The following is a 20,124-nucleotide window of genomic DNA, read 5'->3' as shown; positions in this document are numbered from 1 at the left end:
AGGGGCTGATAAAGGAGGCGAAACGAGGAGAGAGGATTATTGTCATAGCTGCGAGTGAGCCATTATCACTGACAAAAAAAGCAAAGCAGCAAAGAAATGAGGGGATGGAGGACGCGGCCGCAAAGCTCTGCTCTTTGACTAACAAATGAGACACAAGAAGCGACTGGGACGCGCTTCATGTTTGTGACTGTTCCTCCGTCACCCTCTCCTCCACACACACACCCACACACACTGAGAGTCTGCTTTTACTTCCATGGCGTCGTTGCGCTTGCCAACGACTGCCTCGTGTTAATATCCAATTTATTTGACTGGTCGACCATGGACAACTTCCACTGTCAACGCGAACCGGAAGAAAACGGCTGGTGTTAAGAGCGACATTGAAGGCAACGCTTAATATGCTGTGCGTTTCTAGGAGACAAACCCCAGTTTGTTTACAGATATATATTTATATTGCTATGATATTGAGTGGTGGGGTCATAATCAGTGGGCGGAGGGAGCGGTGCTTTTTAACAGGCTTGGTTAAGTCCTTCTTCATTTTAAAGTTTGAGCCATTAAAAACACAAAGTACTAATCATTGCTTAATAGAGCAGAGCGGCAGCACGGTGCTCATTGTTCCATTCTATCTTTAGCTTGTGTAGCTCAAAGCTGAGTGAGGAGCTCTGCAGAGGCTTGTTTAAGGAGCGGCTACGAAGCAGACGCACGCAGGCGCCGATTCATCTCCGCCGCCGTGCAGCCGCAGAAGAGTTGGAGGAAGCAGGAACACACACCTGTCTGGTTTGTCTTTGCCTGCGTTAAGGGCCTAATACACACACATGAAGACACACACACACACACACACACACACACACACACACACACACACACACACACACACACACACACACACACACACACACACGCCAGCTGTCACTGACTTCCCTCTTAAAATGCAAAGAAAAGACAGGGAAAACTGAGAAACATTTCCATTCCGTCACATGTGGAACAGTGTCTGTCACTGACTAAAGCACACGCACACACACACTTACCTTTCATTCAGGCATGCGTTGCATGGAACCCAATTATCCCTTGATTACATTCGCCACTAAAACGACTTCTCATCTGCAGTTTAGATGCAAAGGAGCTTAATTATTATCAGAGGGGGTTGAGTGAGGATGGTACGGACCCTGTTCTGTATGATCCATGTCCCGGAGTCCCAACACTGGTGTGGTTCATGTACAGTACACCTGCGGTCGTGTGCGGCCAATTTCAGTCTTAATAGAATTACAGGAGAGCTGGCATTAGTGTGTGTGTGTGTGTGTGTGTGTGTGTGTGTGTGTGTGTGTGTGTGTGTGTGTGTGTGTGTGTGTGTGTGTGCGCGCTTTCACTTTGGTTAAGATGGAGACAGCCAGAGGTTAGAGTTATTCCGAGCTGCTGTCGACCAGTATATTTAGGCATTTTTAGCTCCAGCTATGTTCATTTTAGCCCATTAACTTCTAATCTGCTCTTCTGCAGATAAATGCGTTATTGTGTCAGAAACAATGGGAACGCTGACATTACAATGGGGGCTGACGCTGCCAAAAAGTGCTCTGCCAAAGTTAATCCGGGCAGAGGCTGTCATAATAAAAGCACTTCAACAACAACATGTCAAACACGCTGCAGCATTAGAAATGATTCCTCCTGAATCACAGCGGTGCCCATTAGCAGAGTAAACAGATCTGCATCATCTGTTTATTGACAACAAACCGGTCCAGGAGCTTTTGACGAGTTGCGCGTGATGACATCACCCTCGACTCCTGTCCGAAAACGTGCATCGGCACAAAGTGACGATCGACCGCGTGCGCTCTCTGCACCCGTGGTAACAATGCTGCACGGCATCCAAGGACACAAACCAGAGACGTGCTAAAAATACTTCCCGTAAGCGCGACGCTGATGTGAGGCCAAACTGAGAGGTAACGGGCGACGACAGAGGCTCTTTTCTAGCTGCTTGGAGGTGGTGAGAGAGCGAGCAGCTGCCGTATTATAGTTCTGAATCAACAGATCAACGGGCGTCAGTCTCACTTCCAGACGGGGTGTGTGTGTGTGTGTGTGTGTGTGTGTGGGAACAGTCCCTTAAACCGAAGCTGCATTAGTCCATAAAACTTGATTCACTGCCAGAGAGTTTGCTAAATAAAAACACACATTAGCCGTTTGGTTTTTGTTTGAGCTGACCTCCAGGCCGCTTGTGCTCATTAGATTCCTGTTGCCCACAGTCTGTGTGTGTGTGTGTTTGCGTGGCTGCTTGCCCTGATCACACTTAACATTTAAATGGAGTGGTGTGTTTTTCTGTAAGTGCACGGTTACAGACCAGGAGACTCAAAGCGCCTGCAGACACGACCTCTATCCTTCCTGTCTCTCTGCGCTCACACACAGCTGGAAACCGTTTCATTCAGGCAGACGTTTTCCTTACCATGGCCGCTTGTGACGGGATGAATATTCAGTTCATGCAGTGTGTAACAAACTGCTGCCCAGTAGAGCATGTGCAGTGTGTCATGAGAGAATTGATGTAAATGGTGCCATTTCCTCTGCGGGGGGTCAGCGCCTGAGACCCCCCGTCGTTTCTTTATCAACTCAAAAAATAAAAAAAGCAGCAATAACAGATTTTGACTGTTATTACAAACAGCAGCCTGTCAACGCTTCGAACAGGTCGGACTCACAAACAACCTGTTGATGCAAATAGATGAGCTGAATTTGTTGTATTTTCTCTTCTTAGATATAATAGACTTCTTACAGGAAAGAGAAATCTTTATATATTTACTTCAGCCGGTGCTCACTCTGCTGTTTACGCTAAATGTAAGAGGTAATATAAATATATCTCTCTGAGCAATGACTCTCAAATATATATAAAATAACGCGCACCCTCCTGCCATCGCAGTCACAACTGGTGCCCACTGACGCATGAGAGCCGGAGCTGTACCTATTAACTTTACATCCACTTTATTCACCTTTCAGGCCTCTGAGGAGGAGAGAAGATGAGAAAACATCACCGCCGATACAGCCCCTCATTCATAAAGGCCCGACATGTAGAGGAGGACAAGACGTAGGAGGCACCTGGAGAGGAGGGGGGTGAGAAGTGAGGGTTAGAGGGGAGGCAGCGCCTTGTAAAACTCAAACGACTCCCTAATGTCAAGATCTCCTGGGGAATGTCAATGACTTACTCCTGAACCTCTTCCTCCTCCTCCTCCTTCGACCTCTATAGGACACCAGCTTGTTGCACAGCAGAAGCCGAGCGGAGACGAAGGAAAAGAAAGTTTAAAAGAGCCGTTGTCTCCAGACGCGTGCGTGTGTACGGGGTGACTGACGCGTTACAAGCTTTAATTACCTGCTTCAATCCCCAAACTCTGCTTATCAGACTGAGTGGGAGTCAGCTGTGTTGCTACACACCTACAGCCTCTCTCAGTCAATAGCCCGCGGGCCGCAGACAATGGGCCCATATTTCAGCGCCGGCATTTTCCACCGGCCTCATTAATAAGCGCTCCCCCTTTTAATGACTTCCTCTAATTGTGCATAAGCGCGTCTCCTTAACGCACCCTCATTAAGAGCAAACACCTTGTGGCGGCAACGGAAAAAGACGGTGACTAACGAAAACAACCTCCCGACACATATTACTCTATGACTCTCCTTAAACACACTTTCCATTACAGTTTGTATAATTGCGCGTAATCGCTTGGCGCCGCGTCTTGCTGCTGCAGAGCGAGCTGCGATTACAGCGCGTGATGCGCCTTTGGGGGGTTTCACGCCGCCGGTTCCGAGCGCATCTACCTTAAAACGGCCTCAAAGTAAGAGCTGAACTGGCAGCTGCGGGTCGGACGGCGCCCTGAGACCCGGAGCGTCCGCTGCAGCAGGACATTTTCTCTGTCCACATCTCGCCAGCTCCGCCGGGTTCCGTTGAACCTCCTCCAGCGCCGTGATTGCTTTGGCGGCGGCGCTCCCTTCGTTATCGCTGGGTTTTGCTCTGTCAAAACACAGATGGAAGGGATTCTAGCAGCGTTGGGTCCCACAGTTCCAGCCGGACAATAGTGGGTACGACTGGTGAAATAAAACGGGAGCTATTGACCTTTTACAACTTTTTTCGTCGAATGCTCAATAAGTAGTGTGAGCATCTTCATCAAGGCTCTCTCTCTCCATGTACAGCATTGGGTCCCCGTCCGCCTCCAGTGTCGACGGCGGCGCCTCCTGCGGCCGTCATGACTCCCCCTTCGCCAATCAATCACGGGCGTCCGCGTCTGGTCGCGTGTGGGTCTGTGTGCGTGCGTGTTGATTGGTGGACTCCATTAAGTGTTGTAAAGTCCCGGTGCCGGGCCACGGCGCCCGGGGAGAAGTACTTATGGAACGTCAGGTTGCTGTGTGAGTAATCTGTTTACCAGTGCCACGGGGCAATGGGGGGGGGGTGGAAATAGGATTTCCAAGCCCCAGAGCCAACACAAACACCAGCATGAGCTGTGCACACTGGAGATGATTAAAGCAAATGTATATTGGGAAAATACAAATGCGGTTCTTGACCTGTTGAAGTCGGCGCCTTTAGAATTGGGAGCAGCGGCTGAGGTGGAGCATAAACAGCTTCTGCAGTCAGGACACGGCACGGTGACTCCGAACGCTAAATTCTCCGCTCAGCAGTTCTCTATAACCTCCTCTCACACTATTGTAATACGCTGAACCAGCCTCCGAAATGCAATTGGTCCCGTTTCCTCCTACCTTGTCACACTGTGCATATTTAGCTGATTGAGGATTTGGCTGACTTCAGCATCTCTCCTGAGAGACATAAAGACAGGAAGTGCCCCCCCGACAACGTGGCCCCAGGCTGACAGAGCAGGAACGATGAAGACAGCCACTTTGGGGCCAGAGGAAGGGCGGCCAGCAAGCTAATGATGCTGGGCAGTATCATGTAGAGTCAAGCTGATCTACCTGTGTGACTTTCCTTCATTTGAGTAGAGAAAAGTATATATCTCATCGGATTTGACCCTTTTTGACAAATCACAGCAGAATAACAAAGATTTTCTCCTTCATTGACCATTTTAATGCAGAGTTTCATCAGCTGTGCAGTATAAGTGGTTTGTGGGTGTGGATCACAGAAATGGTGACACTTCTCATGAGGATGACATTATGCTCGGCTTAATTGGACATCAGTTAGACACAGAGAGCACCAGGAGACATTAAGTTTATTCTGACTGGTAGTTTAACTGACAGATATCGAGCCTCCTCACTGCGCTTGCCTGCTTTCTCTCCCTGTGTGGGTCCATGTGCGCGTGTGTCGCTGTGTGTAACTGACCGGACCTTGTCCAAAGTCCTGTCAGAAAGAACTGATTGATTGTTAGGCCGGCTGCAGTGTTTTTCTGCATTGCTCTCCCCTGGGCCAGGACCCAGCTTGTGTGAGTGAATGAGAGATTTTGCTTTGACAAGAGCAGAACCCCAGGCTTCCTCTAATCACCTCCACCTTTCTCTTACAACTCGATGCTGCGCTGTCAATCACGCTGGAGTTGTTACTCAGGAACCTTCGGTGGGCAGAGTAAGTGCCCTCTGTGGGCCTGTTTACCACTGAATTACAGCCAGTTATTACCTGTGTATTTGTGCAGCGTCTTCTCGTCTCACATACAGGAAGAGTCCTGATTTGCCTGGTCCTGGACTGGACATAAGACACAACAGCTCATGATTTTACAACCACCTTCAACTTTTGCATTAAAAAAAATGAATAACATTTTCACACATGCAACACCTGAATGTGTGAAATAGTGGCTGCAATAATTAAAAAAAAGTGAAAATAAAATTAGCAGTAAACTGAAAAACTGTTTTTTGACGCTGATGGCAATTACAGCTGCCCTTCACGCGTCCTCTGCACAGATGTGTGGCCAACGCGCGCACGCGCACGAGGTGCAAATCGGCCCAAAGAGGCCGAGCGGCGCTGGCGTCGCGCTGATAGAGAAGGGACGAAGAGCGACGGGCAGATGATGCGTGATGCACGTCACCGAGCTGCAAAGCGACAGAGCGTCGACACGGCGACGGCGTCAGGCTGTGTCACAGTCAGACTCGCTCCCCGTCAATCAATCAATCAGCCGAGCGTTGAGAAGCATCCGACATGGCAGCAGTGGCGTCGGATGACGAGAATAAAAAAAAGAGACTTCAGATCTGATAGTCTGTCATTCCTTCTGTATATACAGTACATGAACGTGTTTGTGAAGAGGAGCAGGAGAAAAATGGAGGGAGAGGTGAGCAGGATTTGGTTTAATGCCTCAGGCCTCCATAGAATCGGGTAAAAATTAGAACTCATTAAGATTGATCCTGGCCTCCGTGAGTTACGGCCCCACTGAGTCCTTAAAAGCGTGGAGAGGATCGAGGCTCAGGTAGAGACACAGACGAAGCAACGCTGATAGAGAGATGGGAAATCAACACACACTGCTACAAGGCGCAACATACTGTATATATGATACCGTTACATAATCTGATTTGTGGGAGTAGAGACAGTGTGAGAGGGAGGAGTGTGATGGAGTTGAAGAAAAAAGGCCGATACTGCAGCTTAAGTGGGGCCTGTCATTGGGATTAGTTAGAAATATAGTGATATTAGGAGGACGGGGCGGGCGGCCACTTATGTTAACGTCTCCATTCCTGCATGCAAAGATCCAGACCACTCTACTTTATGAGGCTCAGTTCTGAATGTGGACAAGAGCTGGGGTCTCTGGTGGGCAGGGCCGGTATAATTACAGGACCGCTCTGATGGATGGGAGCAGGACATTAGGCTGCGATCGGCAGGGAGAGCGTCCCTATTGGGCCGAGCTACGCCTTCAGACTGCTGAAGACCAGGACGAGCAGACGCAGCGCTGAGTCCGGCCCAGGTCAGGTTCTGTCCTTCCTTTGCCCCCTCCCACCTGTCTTTCGTTTTCAATCAATGGTTCAGCTGCTGTGACGGATAAGTGAGGCACCCCTGGGCCCGTTCCACGCGGTTCCGCGCTGAGGCAGCGGGCGCCGCCTCCACCCCGCACGTCGGAGGACGCGTCAAACATCGAATCAAGGCTTTTAATTACTGCCTGTGGCCATCGCAATTTCTAAGCTACAGCAAAAAGTGTGGCGCCGAGGCGGCGACTCCGGGCTTAACTCACTCTGACAGGCTCAATTATAAAAAGGCACACTTTACCCTGGAATCAGTTTGATCTAAGGGGAGGAAATGGGATTTTTACCACAGGGGCTCTGCAGCGGAGTTGGGTGTGTGTCATATGACAAACACGCCGGCTGGTGCATTTCACCGCAACCTCGGCCGGGTTCGCAGTTCAAGTGTGTGTGTGTGTGTGTGTGTGTGTGTGTGTGTGTGTGTGTGTGTGTGTGTGTGTGTAAACTTTAAATTCGCGTTTGTCTGCGATTGTTATGCAGATGTGAGCAGCCGACTGAAAGGATGCACCTGCAGAGAGACGCTCCATTACGGGGACAGGCTCGCCTTCGTCGCTTCGCCGCAACGCTTTGATTTGTATCTAAGCAATTGAAAGTGACTCACAATCTCTGGTGCAGCCGTGACAGTGAGAGCGATGCCTGAGGGTTACCTCCTCTACGCTGATCATTCGGCGTTTCCTGCATTTTTTTAGGCCCGTATTAAAGGTGCCTCGTATCAGACAGAGGAGAAGGATGAGTGGCACACGAGCTGCCATCCACCACTGATGTGGCCTTTAGCTGATATTATGGAGGAGAAGTATGACGACTTTGAGATAATAGCGGAGAGGAACCACTGTGTGTGTCTTCACCTGCGTGCATGTGTGTGTGTGTGTGTGTGTGTGTGTGTAGGTGATTTGATTTCTCTTGAGTAGGGCTCACGAGGTGGAAGAGGAGATTACTGCACCACGCTTCTATAATTACCTCTCATCTCTCAGCCGCTGCTCTTAAACACAACAGGGAATGCCAGGCTACCACACACTCCGACACACACAGTGGGGCGCGCTTCGGTACGAGGTGGCAGGCTGAGAGGGAGTTATTTCTAGAGGGTTACATTTCACTCGAATGGTGATTGGAGACCACCCACACTACCTTTAGGTAACAAAGGTCAGCTTTGCTCTAAGCACACGCACACGTACTCGCTCGCTCTCTCTCTCTCTCTCTCATCCCGCTCACACAAGTTGCTTGTAAGTAAGAGCAATGACTCACCTGTAGCTGCTCTACCCACACAAAAACCCACTTAAGAATCAATTTGCACAAGTCATGCGCTCACATTACACCATATACTGTTTCATTTTAATGGGTATTATGCAGAGAATCACCTGTCGCCTGTTCTCCTCCTGACACACACACACACACACACACACACACACACACAGCTCTGCTTTCAGATGCTTCTATTGTGTGCAAAACCAAAACGCTCACCGACAGGAACTGGACTTAATAATCATGAACACCATTAAAGCTTGGGAGCTGACAGAGACCTACTAAGATGAATAAACCATGATATTCAGAGCTTTGAAAAAGTCATTAAAACTATACCACGATATATACTGCCGTGACTTCACACCCCTCCGTTCCCCTCAATAAGATGGACAGAAATGATTAAAAAAAGGAAGGAAGCAGGAAAAGCTGAATGTTCTAAAACGTACAGTATAGATTCACATTACAAAACATTAAACATCCATGATACATGTAGTAGTTTATCTTCATCAGACTGCAAAAACATGGTAATATCACAAGTAAACTCTGAGAAAAGCCTTCGGGAGAAACACACGGCCGCGTGTGCAACAAGTGTGTAAAATCTTATGCAGAACAAATTCTCCGGCGTTTGCGACCATCAGCAGTGAACTGCACACAATGTGGAGCTGCTGCTTGTGAGCACACCCACATACAAGCCAGCGCACACCCCCGACCGCGCACGGCTTGATATCCACGGATAAGCTCAACGCCACACGCCCGCACGCAGCACAGTACACGCCAGGGCTCGCGTCGCACACCTCGCCAGGTTTCCCTAATTCAAAAATCAATCTCATCTGTGACAAAGCAGCATTTAGATGATAACGCCGCGTTGACTGGTGCAGATTAGATTTGTCCCTGCCAGGACCAACACACACACACACACACACACACACACACACACACAGCAGCGCCTCCCCTCCCTCCGCAGGCCCGAAATGTGTCCAGGCTTAAAGACAGGCTGTGTGGAGAGCGCTGCTGTGCCGTATATGAGGGAGAGTGCTCAGCCCACGAAGAAGCAGAATGGGCTGGTTGTGTCCCCATAAAACCAGCATATGTACTGGAACTGAGTGCTGCTGTCACCGGCTCGCTCGCTCCCATCACAACAGCAAGAGAGGACAATACGGACCCGGAGCACATCACACAGCACCGACTGAGCGCACGTGTGGCTGAGATGCGGAGGACGTCCCCTTCCTCTGAACCCACAGATAAATAGTGTTAAAGCAGCATTTTGGGCATGGCGTCGGTCAGACAGGTGTCCCCAGTCTCCCATAGCTGAGCCAAAGCAGGACCACACAGTCAAAACGGACGGAACTGTGCGGCACCAACATTACGCACCAATTACGCAAACACACTGACAGACGACAACCACGCTAAAAGGTTCAATATGTGTATTTTTTCCCCATTCACGTGTTTTTTTATCAACTCGTCCCCATTTAAACGTGAACGCGGCACTACTTGAAATGAGGTAACACGGCAACTGGAGGAATTAAAGGGAAAATGTGGTTACGGTAAAGGCGACGTGCACTAAACTTATGTGCAAACTTGTGGCGCACGACGAATGGAGCGCGGATTTCCGTTCGAACGTTTAGATGTGGCGCGTGCGGAGATCTGCGCGCACCTGAAGTTGGCACCCGTACACACATTGAACCTTTTCCTCACAATGTGAAGAGTCGCACCACGTCCAGCGGCGCGTCACTCACCCGTTAGTTGGTCGTAGGAACCGTCCAGCTCGCGGGAGTCCGACAAGCTTTGGTCGCGGTTTTTCGCCTTCATTTTCCCCCCTCGTGTGCGCCGGAATGTGCAGCCGTGGACGCAGCCGATGTCTCGAGCGAGGGTTTTTTTTTTTTTTTTTGCGAGAAGAACAGCGGCTCTGTGCGTTTCGAGGACGGCGACGAGCGCGCGGCCGTTAACAGGTCATCTCTGCCGAAGGAGAAGCCCCCACGTAGGTCGCCGATCCTCGCGTCGGAGCCGGTGTGCGCTCTCGGCGTCCGGGAGCCGAGTGAGCCACGCGCGCTCTCACGTGGACTGGAAAGCGCGCGCGCGCGCACGCACGCGCGCACACACACGCGGACAGAGGAGTCTTGAAATGAAATTAATAAATTGTGGACACTCTGTGACCAAAACACATACAGTGTGTGACAACAGTGAGTTTCATAGCGGCATTAAACTGCATATGTGTCTTAATTGGTTCGATCTCCCACGTGTTCCTCCATTGTTATCACGTCTCTCTCCCAACGTTCTCCACTGAGTCAGAGCCGTGTCGGATGTGTACAGAAGCTCCAGCACCAGCAACAAGCGGCACGCTGCTGCTGCCAGGCAGAGGTTCTGACTACATCTGATCTATAAATACTCGCGGGCGCTGGAAAGCCGCGCGTCTCTCCCCGTTCCCTCCGTGCGTCGTCGCCTCGTCCCTCCTCACTCACTACAACACTACGACATTCGGTCACAATCTGTCAAGCAATCTGTCTTTGATGACATGTTTTTCTACGTTACATCGGGCTTTGCATCAATAACGCGCCCCATTCTTTGATGCCGTGATTCATGCGTTTGTCTCTGACATAACGCGTCGTAACGGCTGTCACTCTATCAGGGGACTCTTCCATTCGGACGCTTCTGGCCTGTGGCCGCTGCATTGGAACATGCATTTCTGTGGGAGTCTCATGCCGTTACCATGTGAGCCCGTTTGAGAGGGACGGCGCTGGTGGAGATTTGAGATCACACGTTCCCATTATCTTTGCTCCTAAATTGCTTTGAAAAACTCTAGAAAATGGGCCTGACCATCGCATCACTCTCATCATACAACATCATTCCCATGTGCTTTTTTAACCCATCAGTGTTATCCATCATGGTTTGACTGATTTCATAAGCAGGCCGTGAACACATCCTGATATACAGCCCACTATCTCCTAGTCTCATTACCATATAGATGCCTTTATGCTTGATTTATAAGTGATCATTTACAATTTCATTTACAATTTGAGGGCAAAGCATGTCTGAAAGGCACCAAAAGACCTTGGAAAAGATGTGAGTTAAGGTTATCAAGAGTTAGATGCCCCAGTTAGATGTCAGCTAATACCAACAAATATTTTCACAGATACGGACGAGTGGCTAGTGATTGGATTTCTGTGTGTGGTAAATGAGTGGAGACAAGCAGAGGCGGGTTCTAAATGAGGGCGAGAAGTGTGCGAGAATGAAGGATAGTGGAAGTTGGGGGATCGATTCATGGTGAGTTAGAGGGGATTTAGTGATTCACAGCCACAATGAAGGCAATCAGTGAGTCATTGATGAGGGGGCCGCCGGTGACGACGGGGGTCGCGCCTTCCAGACGCGAGCAGAAGTGGATGTTTGCGCGTCATGGCCCAGGAGCGACCTCGTTGTAGCCCAGCAGAGGACTGGGCATGATGCCAGGAGGCCAGCAAGGTCAGCTGTTGTTTTCATAGCGAACGGATGCTTGCATCCATATTTCCAAGACCAAATGACACAAAGGACAAGATGTTTGTTATTCTAAATGAGGCTAATTTCCTGGCGCGGACAAGCAACACTACAGGTTACTGAACACCGGCCTCCTACTGTACTTCACCTGGTGTGGCTGCATTAACCTGCAGGTCAGTTTGCATTATGCGACTTGCGTTTCATAGGAGTGTTGCTGAGGACTTCAAGCCTGGATTAGCAGTGTGTTCGCAGCCAGCCCACAAACCTGCAGCCCCTTGTAAGGAGATTGTTCACGCCTACTGAAGAGCACCGGAGACTCGGACGTGCGGGTTGCAGTGTGGACGCCTGCGAGTCGTTGATAAAGAGTCAAAAATGTGAGAGGAGACGAAAGAAGGGAGAAAATACCCAAGCATTGAGACGCAGCCTCTGGCTCTGACAACAACCCCAAGGTTGGTCCCCCGTCCTTGACAACTCTGTCATGAGCCAAGCTGCAGAGGGAATATTAATAGCACCCAACTCTGGGATCTTCCATCCATCCATCCATCCATCCATCCATCCATCCATCCATCCATCCATCCATCCACAGCCAGCCAGCAGCCAGCCAGCCAGCCATCAGCCAGCCAGCCAGCCAGCCAGCCAGCCAGCCAGCAGCAGCCGGCGGCGGCCAGCCAGGCAGCCAGCCAGCCAGCCAGGACAGCAGCCAGCCAGCCAGCCAGCCAGCCAGGCCAGGCAGGCAGGCAGGCAGGCAGGCAGGCAGGCAGGCAGGCAGCCAGGCAGGCAGGAGGCAGCCACAGCCAGCCAGCCAGCCAGCCAGCCAGCCAGCCAGCCACCCAGCCAGCCGGCCAGCCAGCCAGCCAGCCAGCCACCCATCCAGCCAATCCAGCCAGCCAGGCCGCGCCATGCAGGCAGGCAGTCCTGCATGCAGCATGATGCAGTCATTCAGTCATTCATCCATGCATGGTCATTACATTGATTCATCCACATCCATCCCACCCACCCATCCATCCATCCATCCATCCATCCATCCATCCATCCATCCATTCATTCATTCATTCATTCATTCATTCATTCATTCATTCATTCATTCATTCATCCATCCATCCACATCCATCCACCCATTCATTCATCCATCCATCCATCCATCCATCCATCCATCCATCCATCCATCCATCCATCCATCCATCCATCCAACGCGTGTTTGTGTGCGATGCCACCAGGATCAAACCAGTACATCCTATGACTCAACAACGCAATTCCTCAATTCCTGTACAAAATACTTCTTCCTCTCACTTGCCTCCAGCTTCCCCAAATAAAGAGAACCCTTCCCTGTTAAGCTGCATTAAAAAGCACTTAAACTGTCTAAATGACACTTCGTTATTGTTCCGTCGCCAGCGACCTCCAGCACAGAGCTGTCACCCAGCCTCAGTCAGACAGCGCTGGCTGGCTGACGGAAGTCCAGCCACACACATTTACACACATGCACATTATGCAAAGCACCCTGACAAACACACACACACACACACACACACACACACACACACACACACACACACACTGAAGAGGACGGTTGCAGGACAGAGCAGTGGATGATGCCTCTTGTGACTGTTCATCTTTCAGATTCGGATGTGGATCCTCTCATCTGATGCAGACTTCAAAGCAGCTGCTTATTACTGAGCAGGTCTGTCCTTGTGCTGCCCAAACAGTTCTGACCCGTCCAGGCATGGATTCTATCAGCTACCAAAATGTCAGCAGCACATTCTTCTATAAGATGCAAGGTGGGGAATTCTGTAAACATGTACTTTTGGCATATTAATGTTCAGCTACTGTAGCTGGTACTGTACATGTCACAGTGAGGTGGATACTGAGCCTGAGGCGGCAAAACAGACCCACAGCATTAGGCTCCGTGTTTCCAGTGTTGCATACACTTTGGACAAACACACACAGCAGCCATGTGCCTGAAAAGTTCGCTTTCACTGCTGCCTTTCGATTTCCAAAAACTCATACTTTTTCAGTATTGATTTCACGTGCCGCTGTGTGAGCAACTGGTTTTTCTGGGGGCGACGACCTCGACAGCCACCATAATAAAGGGTCCTCGGGTCCAGAAAGGGTCGCTTTGGCATCATCTCAGCAGAGATGAGGAACTTTGTTCCGCCTTTTGTTCAACTTAGACTATTTTTGCCTCTCCAAAGTTTTCGCAGCCTTGTACTTTCATCCACCTCCAAGTATTTTTCAAACAGAATGTATCTGCTGCAAAGATGAAACATGCAGCTGATATAGAGGGTTAGCAGGGTCAAACATCCAACGTGTCCGACATAATCAGATTTTCACTCTGACACACTCCCTTCCTCAAGAAAACATAAAATAGGATTCAGGAAAGGACAAATGTGTGACATAATTCCCACTCAGGCATGCAACAGATCACTTTTCTGATGGCTTCTCAAGAGGAAAGCGATAACCTGACCTTTGACCTCAGGTACATTTGCTGTCTGGGGAAGCATTTATTACCTCTGATAGCTTTTGGCAGATGTCAGCTGGGCTGCTGCCACCGATGTCACTGTTTGCCTGAGGGATGACCTCTGCTGAGCCACACACACACACACACACACACACACACACACACACACACACACACACACACACACACACACACACACCATACTGTAACTTGTCCTATGCATAGGGAATGTGTGACAGTGTAGGTGCCCAATAACCATCATTTGTCCCTATACAGCTGTTTTTTGCTACAGAGAGCAGCCGAATAGTGTCCCACTGCTTTATGTTTACTGGCTGAGAGGAAAGAAAAGCAGGCAGAATAGAACTGTGCATGAATTACTCATGAAGTGTAAAGTGCACGCTTTCTCTTTCTGACTCATTTGCTTCGGTCTCCGTATCCTCTATCTCTGTTTGTTGCCCCTCTTTGCCGTCTTCCTCCTGGTGGAGTCTGTCCCAGTCTCCGCACAGACACTTTGTGTGGAAAGGTAAACAAGCAGACAAGAGTCACAGGCGCATATTATCAGAAGATGCCCTCTGTGGTGATTAATTAACATCAGACAACTGGTGTTTGCCCAGCTGATCTATCAGCTATTTGCCATATTCCTTAGTCAAATCAAACCTGACGATCTGAGGAGCTTAATGCTCAGTTAGTGAGCTCTTATTTTGAAAGCCTTACGGAGGGCTGTTACAGGAACGTGCCCTGAAACAGATGTGAAGCTGGGGACCTCTGGGAATGTCGGGACCTGTCTCCCTCTGAACACCCGCTGCTGTACGTCTGACAAACAGACACAAAATGACGCAATGATGCAACACGTTACTCGTCACACTACACGTGTGCATCAACAGATACGCTGAACACGGGCACCTTCTGTGTTCCAGCCGCCCAAATGGTTGTTTCACTACAAACCACCAACCTAAAATTGATTTGATGCCTGATTGTATTGTTCTCACTTCACTCACTCCCTGATGAGGACGGCATTGAAATTCTAAGCCAACGTACCAGATTGGAAACACATAAACCTCCCCTCGAAATCGCCCCGTGCTGTTTCCCCCGAGGGTGCACGCCGGTCCGTTTACAAAGAGGTTTTTTTTATTGACACGTAACGGACATCGACTGAGAGGCAAGACGCGCCTTTTCCTTTTGGCTGTGCAACCTGAGCGTGTGCACTGAAGCGACAACAGCATCCAAGCGCACAGAATCCAGACAAGCCTGCTCGTGAAAAACAAAAGAGCGAAGCAGACAGAGAGCAAGGCAGATGCAGGACTGAGGTCTGGAAACCTGGTTACCATCATACAGTACAGTCTGACTGGTGAGAGAAGTCACAGACAAACCATAATAATAAATCCCATTCATCTTCTATCAATTCAGAATTCTATCACAGCATCATGTGTCAAAGTAATGAATTGTCCAAACTTCCCATGAAGCGTCCTCGTCTTTCATCAGAGCCAACACTAACGCTCTGAACGTGCTTGACAAAGGGATTGTCCCGGGTCGGGTGGGGACAGCTGAATATCAGTAGTGTGAGGAAAGCCCGTAAAACCGGCCCCTGATGGATGGAGGGGAGCGCTTGGCCGAGACGGGCGCGCCGCTTTTATGGACGTGCGTGAGGTGGCCGGGTGGCGGGTGTGGGGGCGACCGCTAAGGGAGATGGATGAAGGCCAGGGACTGGTGTGTGGACGCGGGCTATGATGGAGAGAGCAAACGAGGAAGGCGGCGGCGTGTGCCGAGCAGATGGATGGAGCCCAGCGGGCAGGAAGCTGCCGCGGCGCCTGCGCCCGAATGCGGCGTCCCATTAACGCCGCCGAAGGCTCGTTTTCACCTGCCGCGACAAAAGTTGCCGCGCTGACGCCGGCGCGATGACGAAGGGGGAGGCTGGAGCTTTCCACTTGTCTCCACTCAGAGAGGCAGGAGCAGCAGGCGTCTGAATTACCACTACACCGCGATGATTCCCTCTGATGATGCTCCTGAGAGCCTCCCTATTTCCATCTAGATGCTCTTTACGCCGCCACCTGCTTTTCTCTCGTGCGCGATTCATTGTCGGCCCTAATTACTACGAGCGTCTGAAAACGCGGCCGTGTGATCGCTGCGCTGTGATACTAGTGGGCCATGAAGGAGATGAATGGGAGCTGCAGAAATGAGATTTGGGCGCGTAACGGCCGCAGAGAGCCGCACAAAGGCTTCTATCAGCGCTCGGGTTGTTTTTTGCCGTAAGTGACACAGATGCTGCTCGAGTGTGTAGAGTCTCCGATGTCCTGCGTTAAATCAGCGCGTGGGTTCAGCGCGGGTGGGGTTAAGTGTGTTTGCCTCCTTTTGTGAATACGCGTGTGTCCTAGAAGTGTTGAATAAGTAATGCAGAGGCGCCTAATGAAAGATAATGTCTGGTTAATGATCTGTCAAAATGAAGTGTTTGCTTATTGAGGAAGGGATCAGCCGAGGCTCTAATTTCCACCCTGTGACTCATAGTGGAGAATATTACTTCTTTGTGTACACATGTATATACAGTGCCGGCGAACACAGACACACAAACCGAACAAATCCACCAGCGTTTCCACGGACGGGGCATCACTCAGTGTTAGCGACGCGGCGGCTTGTTTGTGTATATACCGGGAAGTGCTGGAGCGTCTCGAGCCCTTCAGCTTTCTGTGGATTAACACAGGCGACGGAAAGAGAACACAACAGCCAAGCAGCCGTACATGGACACGAAGCCAACAGCCAGAGAGGGAGGATTAGCCTTAGTTGTATGCGCCACACATCGAAGTCCTGGCAGCGGCTTTCGTTCTCAATGGAACCAAGCCGCTACGGAACAACGCCGTGCGTTTAACATAATGACGGCGCTGATTTACTGCATAGAAACGTGGCTCAGACAACAATGACGAGTGATTGGGAGGCCGCACGTGGACACGGACACGCAGGGAGGTCTGATCAGGGACAGCACACACATGCACTGCTTCAAGTAAGGGAAATGATGGGGTCAAAGGTCACAGTCAGATAGCGTTTTGAATGTGGTTCCTATTTAGCTTTTAGATCCAGTTCAAGTTCAGTCACTTTAATCCTCGATGCCTGTGTTATTCTACTTGGCTTCACCTTCATCGTGTGCATGAGGTCATGATGAAGTCTTCCGCCGCATAACGCGTCTAGCTCATCCGAGGCTTCGCGTCCGCCCACAGACGCCGCCACAAGCAGTACTCGAGACAAGGCTGAGTTATTCATTATGTCACGCTGCAGGACTCCCAAACCTGCGCACGCGGCGTGAAGCGCGGCGCAGACGTGCAGCCAAGGCAGACGCAGCCACACATAGATGGACAGAACCCGTTCAGAGTCTTAAATCATGAAATACTGCATGTGCACTCAGTTGTGTGATGAATCCCACTCCTGGATTAGGCAGATAATGCTTCAGGAGTATCCGTTACTCCTTGTAATCCACCCAGCTCTGCACTGTAATCTCTGGTGATAAAGCCTCCTACTTCAGACTCATATTCATTTGTTGTGGTCAGAACTAGTATAAGCTAAAGTGTTATCGCTTTAATTTTAAGTTGTGTTCCTGATAAGCACAGGGAAATTATAATACAGTCCCCATCCACAATCTGAATGCAAGAAAACGTCTGCCCCCAGGCTCCCATCTGTCTTTAAATGCCAGCTGTCAGTGTGTATGTTCTGGTGTATAATGGCATAGCAATAGGATGCAATTGGGATAAAATCGCCAAAGCAACGAGCACATTTTTTATATTTCACTCACTATTCCTTTAAAGGTTTCCTAATATTATATTATTTTGTGGTTGAGTTGCTGGCGTTTCATTAAGGATTGTTGGGCAGATCATCAGCATTCAACCCGTCGCTCGTCCGTACCTGGTGAGAGGGAGACGCGTCAGCGCCGAGCTGTCTCCGGCCACCTGCTGTTTCCTCCCACAGGCCAGAGTTATCATCAAACGGGGATGCGCGCCCCGTCCCTGTCGCCCAACCAGCAGCTTAGTGCCACATGGCCACACAGACTCAAGTGCAGGGGATCCGGTCCGCACCGAGAGGCTGCTCTCACAGCGGAGTGCTAATCAAAACACAGAGCGGGCAGATATTGACACTGGTGCATATATGCTGTGGTGGGGAGTAAATGTATAGCGGGTACAGGAGGAACCCAGAAAGGTGTAGCCATTTAGCAGGTTTAGTAATAAAACTAACGTGCATAATAATACAGAGCTCAGAGCCAATTAATGAATGTGTGACAGTATTTAAATACAGTGGGGGATGTACATGTCATGTTGTTGCCATTTATAGGCAAAGAATGTGAATAGCCCTGGAGGCAGCTCATCCCCAGCAGACAACAGCAAGATGTCACGGAGCATCTAAGGCAACGTCAGTCACACAATCATGCACCGACTCAGACGGTCCCAGCGCTGGACATGAGATTAACCTGGTACTCAGCCGGGTGGTACAGTCCACCCCTGAGGCTGCTAGAAGCACAGAGAAGCATCCACGCTAGCTGTTTAGCTCATCGAGCTAAACCCGCACACACACACACACATACACACACACACACACACACACACACACTAATGGCAAATAGAATTATTATTAGTCAAGGCAGCCATTAGGCGAGGATTTGTAGGAACCCAGTTGTGGCAAGTGGTGGTCTTCACAATCAATTTCCCGATACTGTTGTTCTAGCTGCAGATATTTATGTCTGACTGGAGAAGCAGAGGTCATTTGTTATAATAATGCCGATGCAACGTAAACAGCGTCTCTGCAAAAAAACGAAAAAGGAGTAAAATTGATGAAGAACTTTTTAAAATTCTCCGGGAACCTAAATTTATTATATTGTGCTCATGCATCCAGTTCGTTTTATTCGCCTCTAAGTACTGTAAAGAATACTGAGGTACAGAAGAAGAAGTGAAATGTTTGAAATGGAACAATTTGGAAGCAATGGGAGAAAGGTTGCTTTCATCCCACAGTGCACAGTGAGTCCACAACAAGCAGACTGGGTTCCAGACAGGACAATGTGTGGCCCATCTGAACTGGATCTGGACCGCTCATCATCAGAGCAACCTCTGAGCCTGATTGGTTGGTGTCCTACAAATAGAAGCAGCAGCGAGTCCTGGAAGGAAATTCATGAGGACCTCCGCGGCAAAAACAAAGCTGGGAAAGAAATACACAAGCTAAACAGATCAAATAAATATTCACGCCCAATAACCTGATATCGCCTTTGCGGAGAGATTCACACACTCGACGCGAAGAACAAAATGAGAAATAGAGATGAGAAAGACAATAGGGTGGCAGAGGTCAGGAGGAAACAGCGGCAGCGCGGGGGAAGCCAGCGGCGGCACCAAGATTGGGGAATAAGCCGGGCTCAAGGGGCGCGATGACGGGAAATCACTCACGCACAATACGCCTCGACAGCGCAACGCGTGGAGGACGATCCCCCACGCAAACAAGCAGCAGCGATCAGAAGCACACGCAGCTTTCCTGACGGGGTCTATATTTAGTCAGCGTTGGGTTTGAACTCAACCAGGCTGAGCTGCACAAATCAGCTGGGCAAAGCGTTTTCCTCAATGAAAGCGCGCTGGTCGTAGGGTTTGCTAACAAATCGAGAGGCTTCACGGCGAAACAGATGTGCCGACCAGAAGATGAATCTACGCCGCAAATAAAGCAGACCTCCATAGAGACTCTCAGGAGGATTCCCTTTGCTAGGGCACACCTGTGTTCCTCCTCATACAGTATTTACGGTACTGTACGTTTACGCCACTGTCCAACTGTGACCTGTCTGACATCAGTGTGATTAGAGGCACACACACACACACATACACACACACACACACACACACACACACACACACACACACACACACACACACACACACACACACACACACACACACACACGAGGCACGCAGCAGAACAAAGGAAGAAGAGAATGAGATGTTCTAATCGGGCGCTGATCGGCGTTGAAGGTGTGGATGAATCGTTTGGACCCGGGGACGGCAGCTTCCTCGCTTAAAGCGAAGCTGAAGGTCAAACTCCAAAACAGCGGAGCAGAGCCG

The 20,124-nt window shown here is 50.0% G+C and overlaps 1 protein-coding gene across 1 annotated transcript in view; it reads right to left on the bottom strand.

The window, feature by feature from the left end:
• The window catches only part of LOC114841874 (uncharacterized), a 60,000-nt gene extending 49,804 nt beyond the window's left edge, over nucleotides 1–10,196 (bottom strand). The window contains exon 1 of the mRNA XM_055502547.1: nucleotides 9,870–10,196. Coding sequence (XP_055358522.1) covers nucleotides 9,870–9,942 — 73 coding nt within the window. The 5' untranslated portion in view covers nucleotides 9,943–10,196. The remainder of the gene's footprint in view (nucleotides 1–9,869) is intronic.
• Between the last annotated feature and the right edge of the window lie 9,928 nt (nucleotides 10,197–20,124).

Source organism: Betta splendens, chromosome 15 (genome assembly GCF_900634795.4).
Source record: "Betta splendens chromosome 15, fBetSpl5.4, whole genome shotgun sequence".
Lineage (NCBI taxonomy): Eukaryota > Metazoa > Chordata > Actinopteri > Anabantiformes > Osphronemidae > Betta > Betta splendens.
Note: the sequence above shows the minus strand (reverse complement) of the source record. Positions and strands in the feature narration are given on the sequence as shown.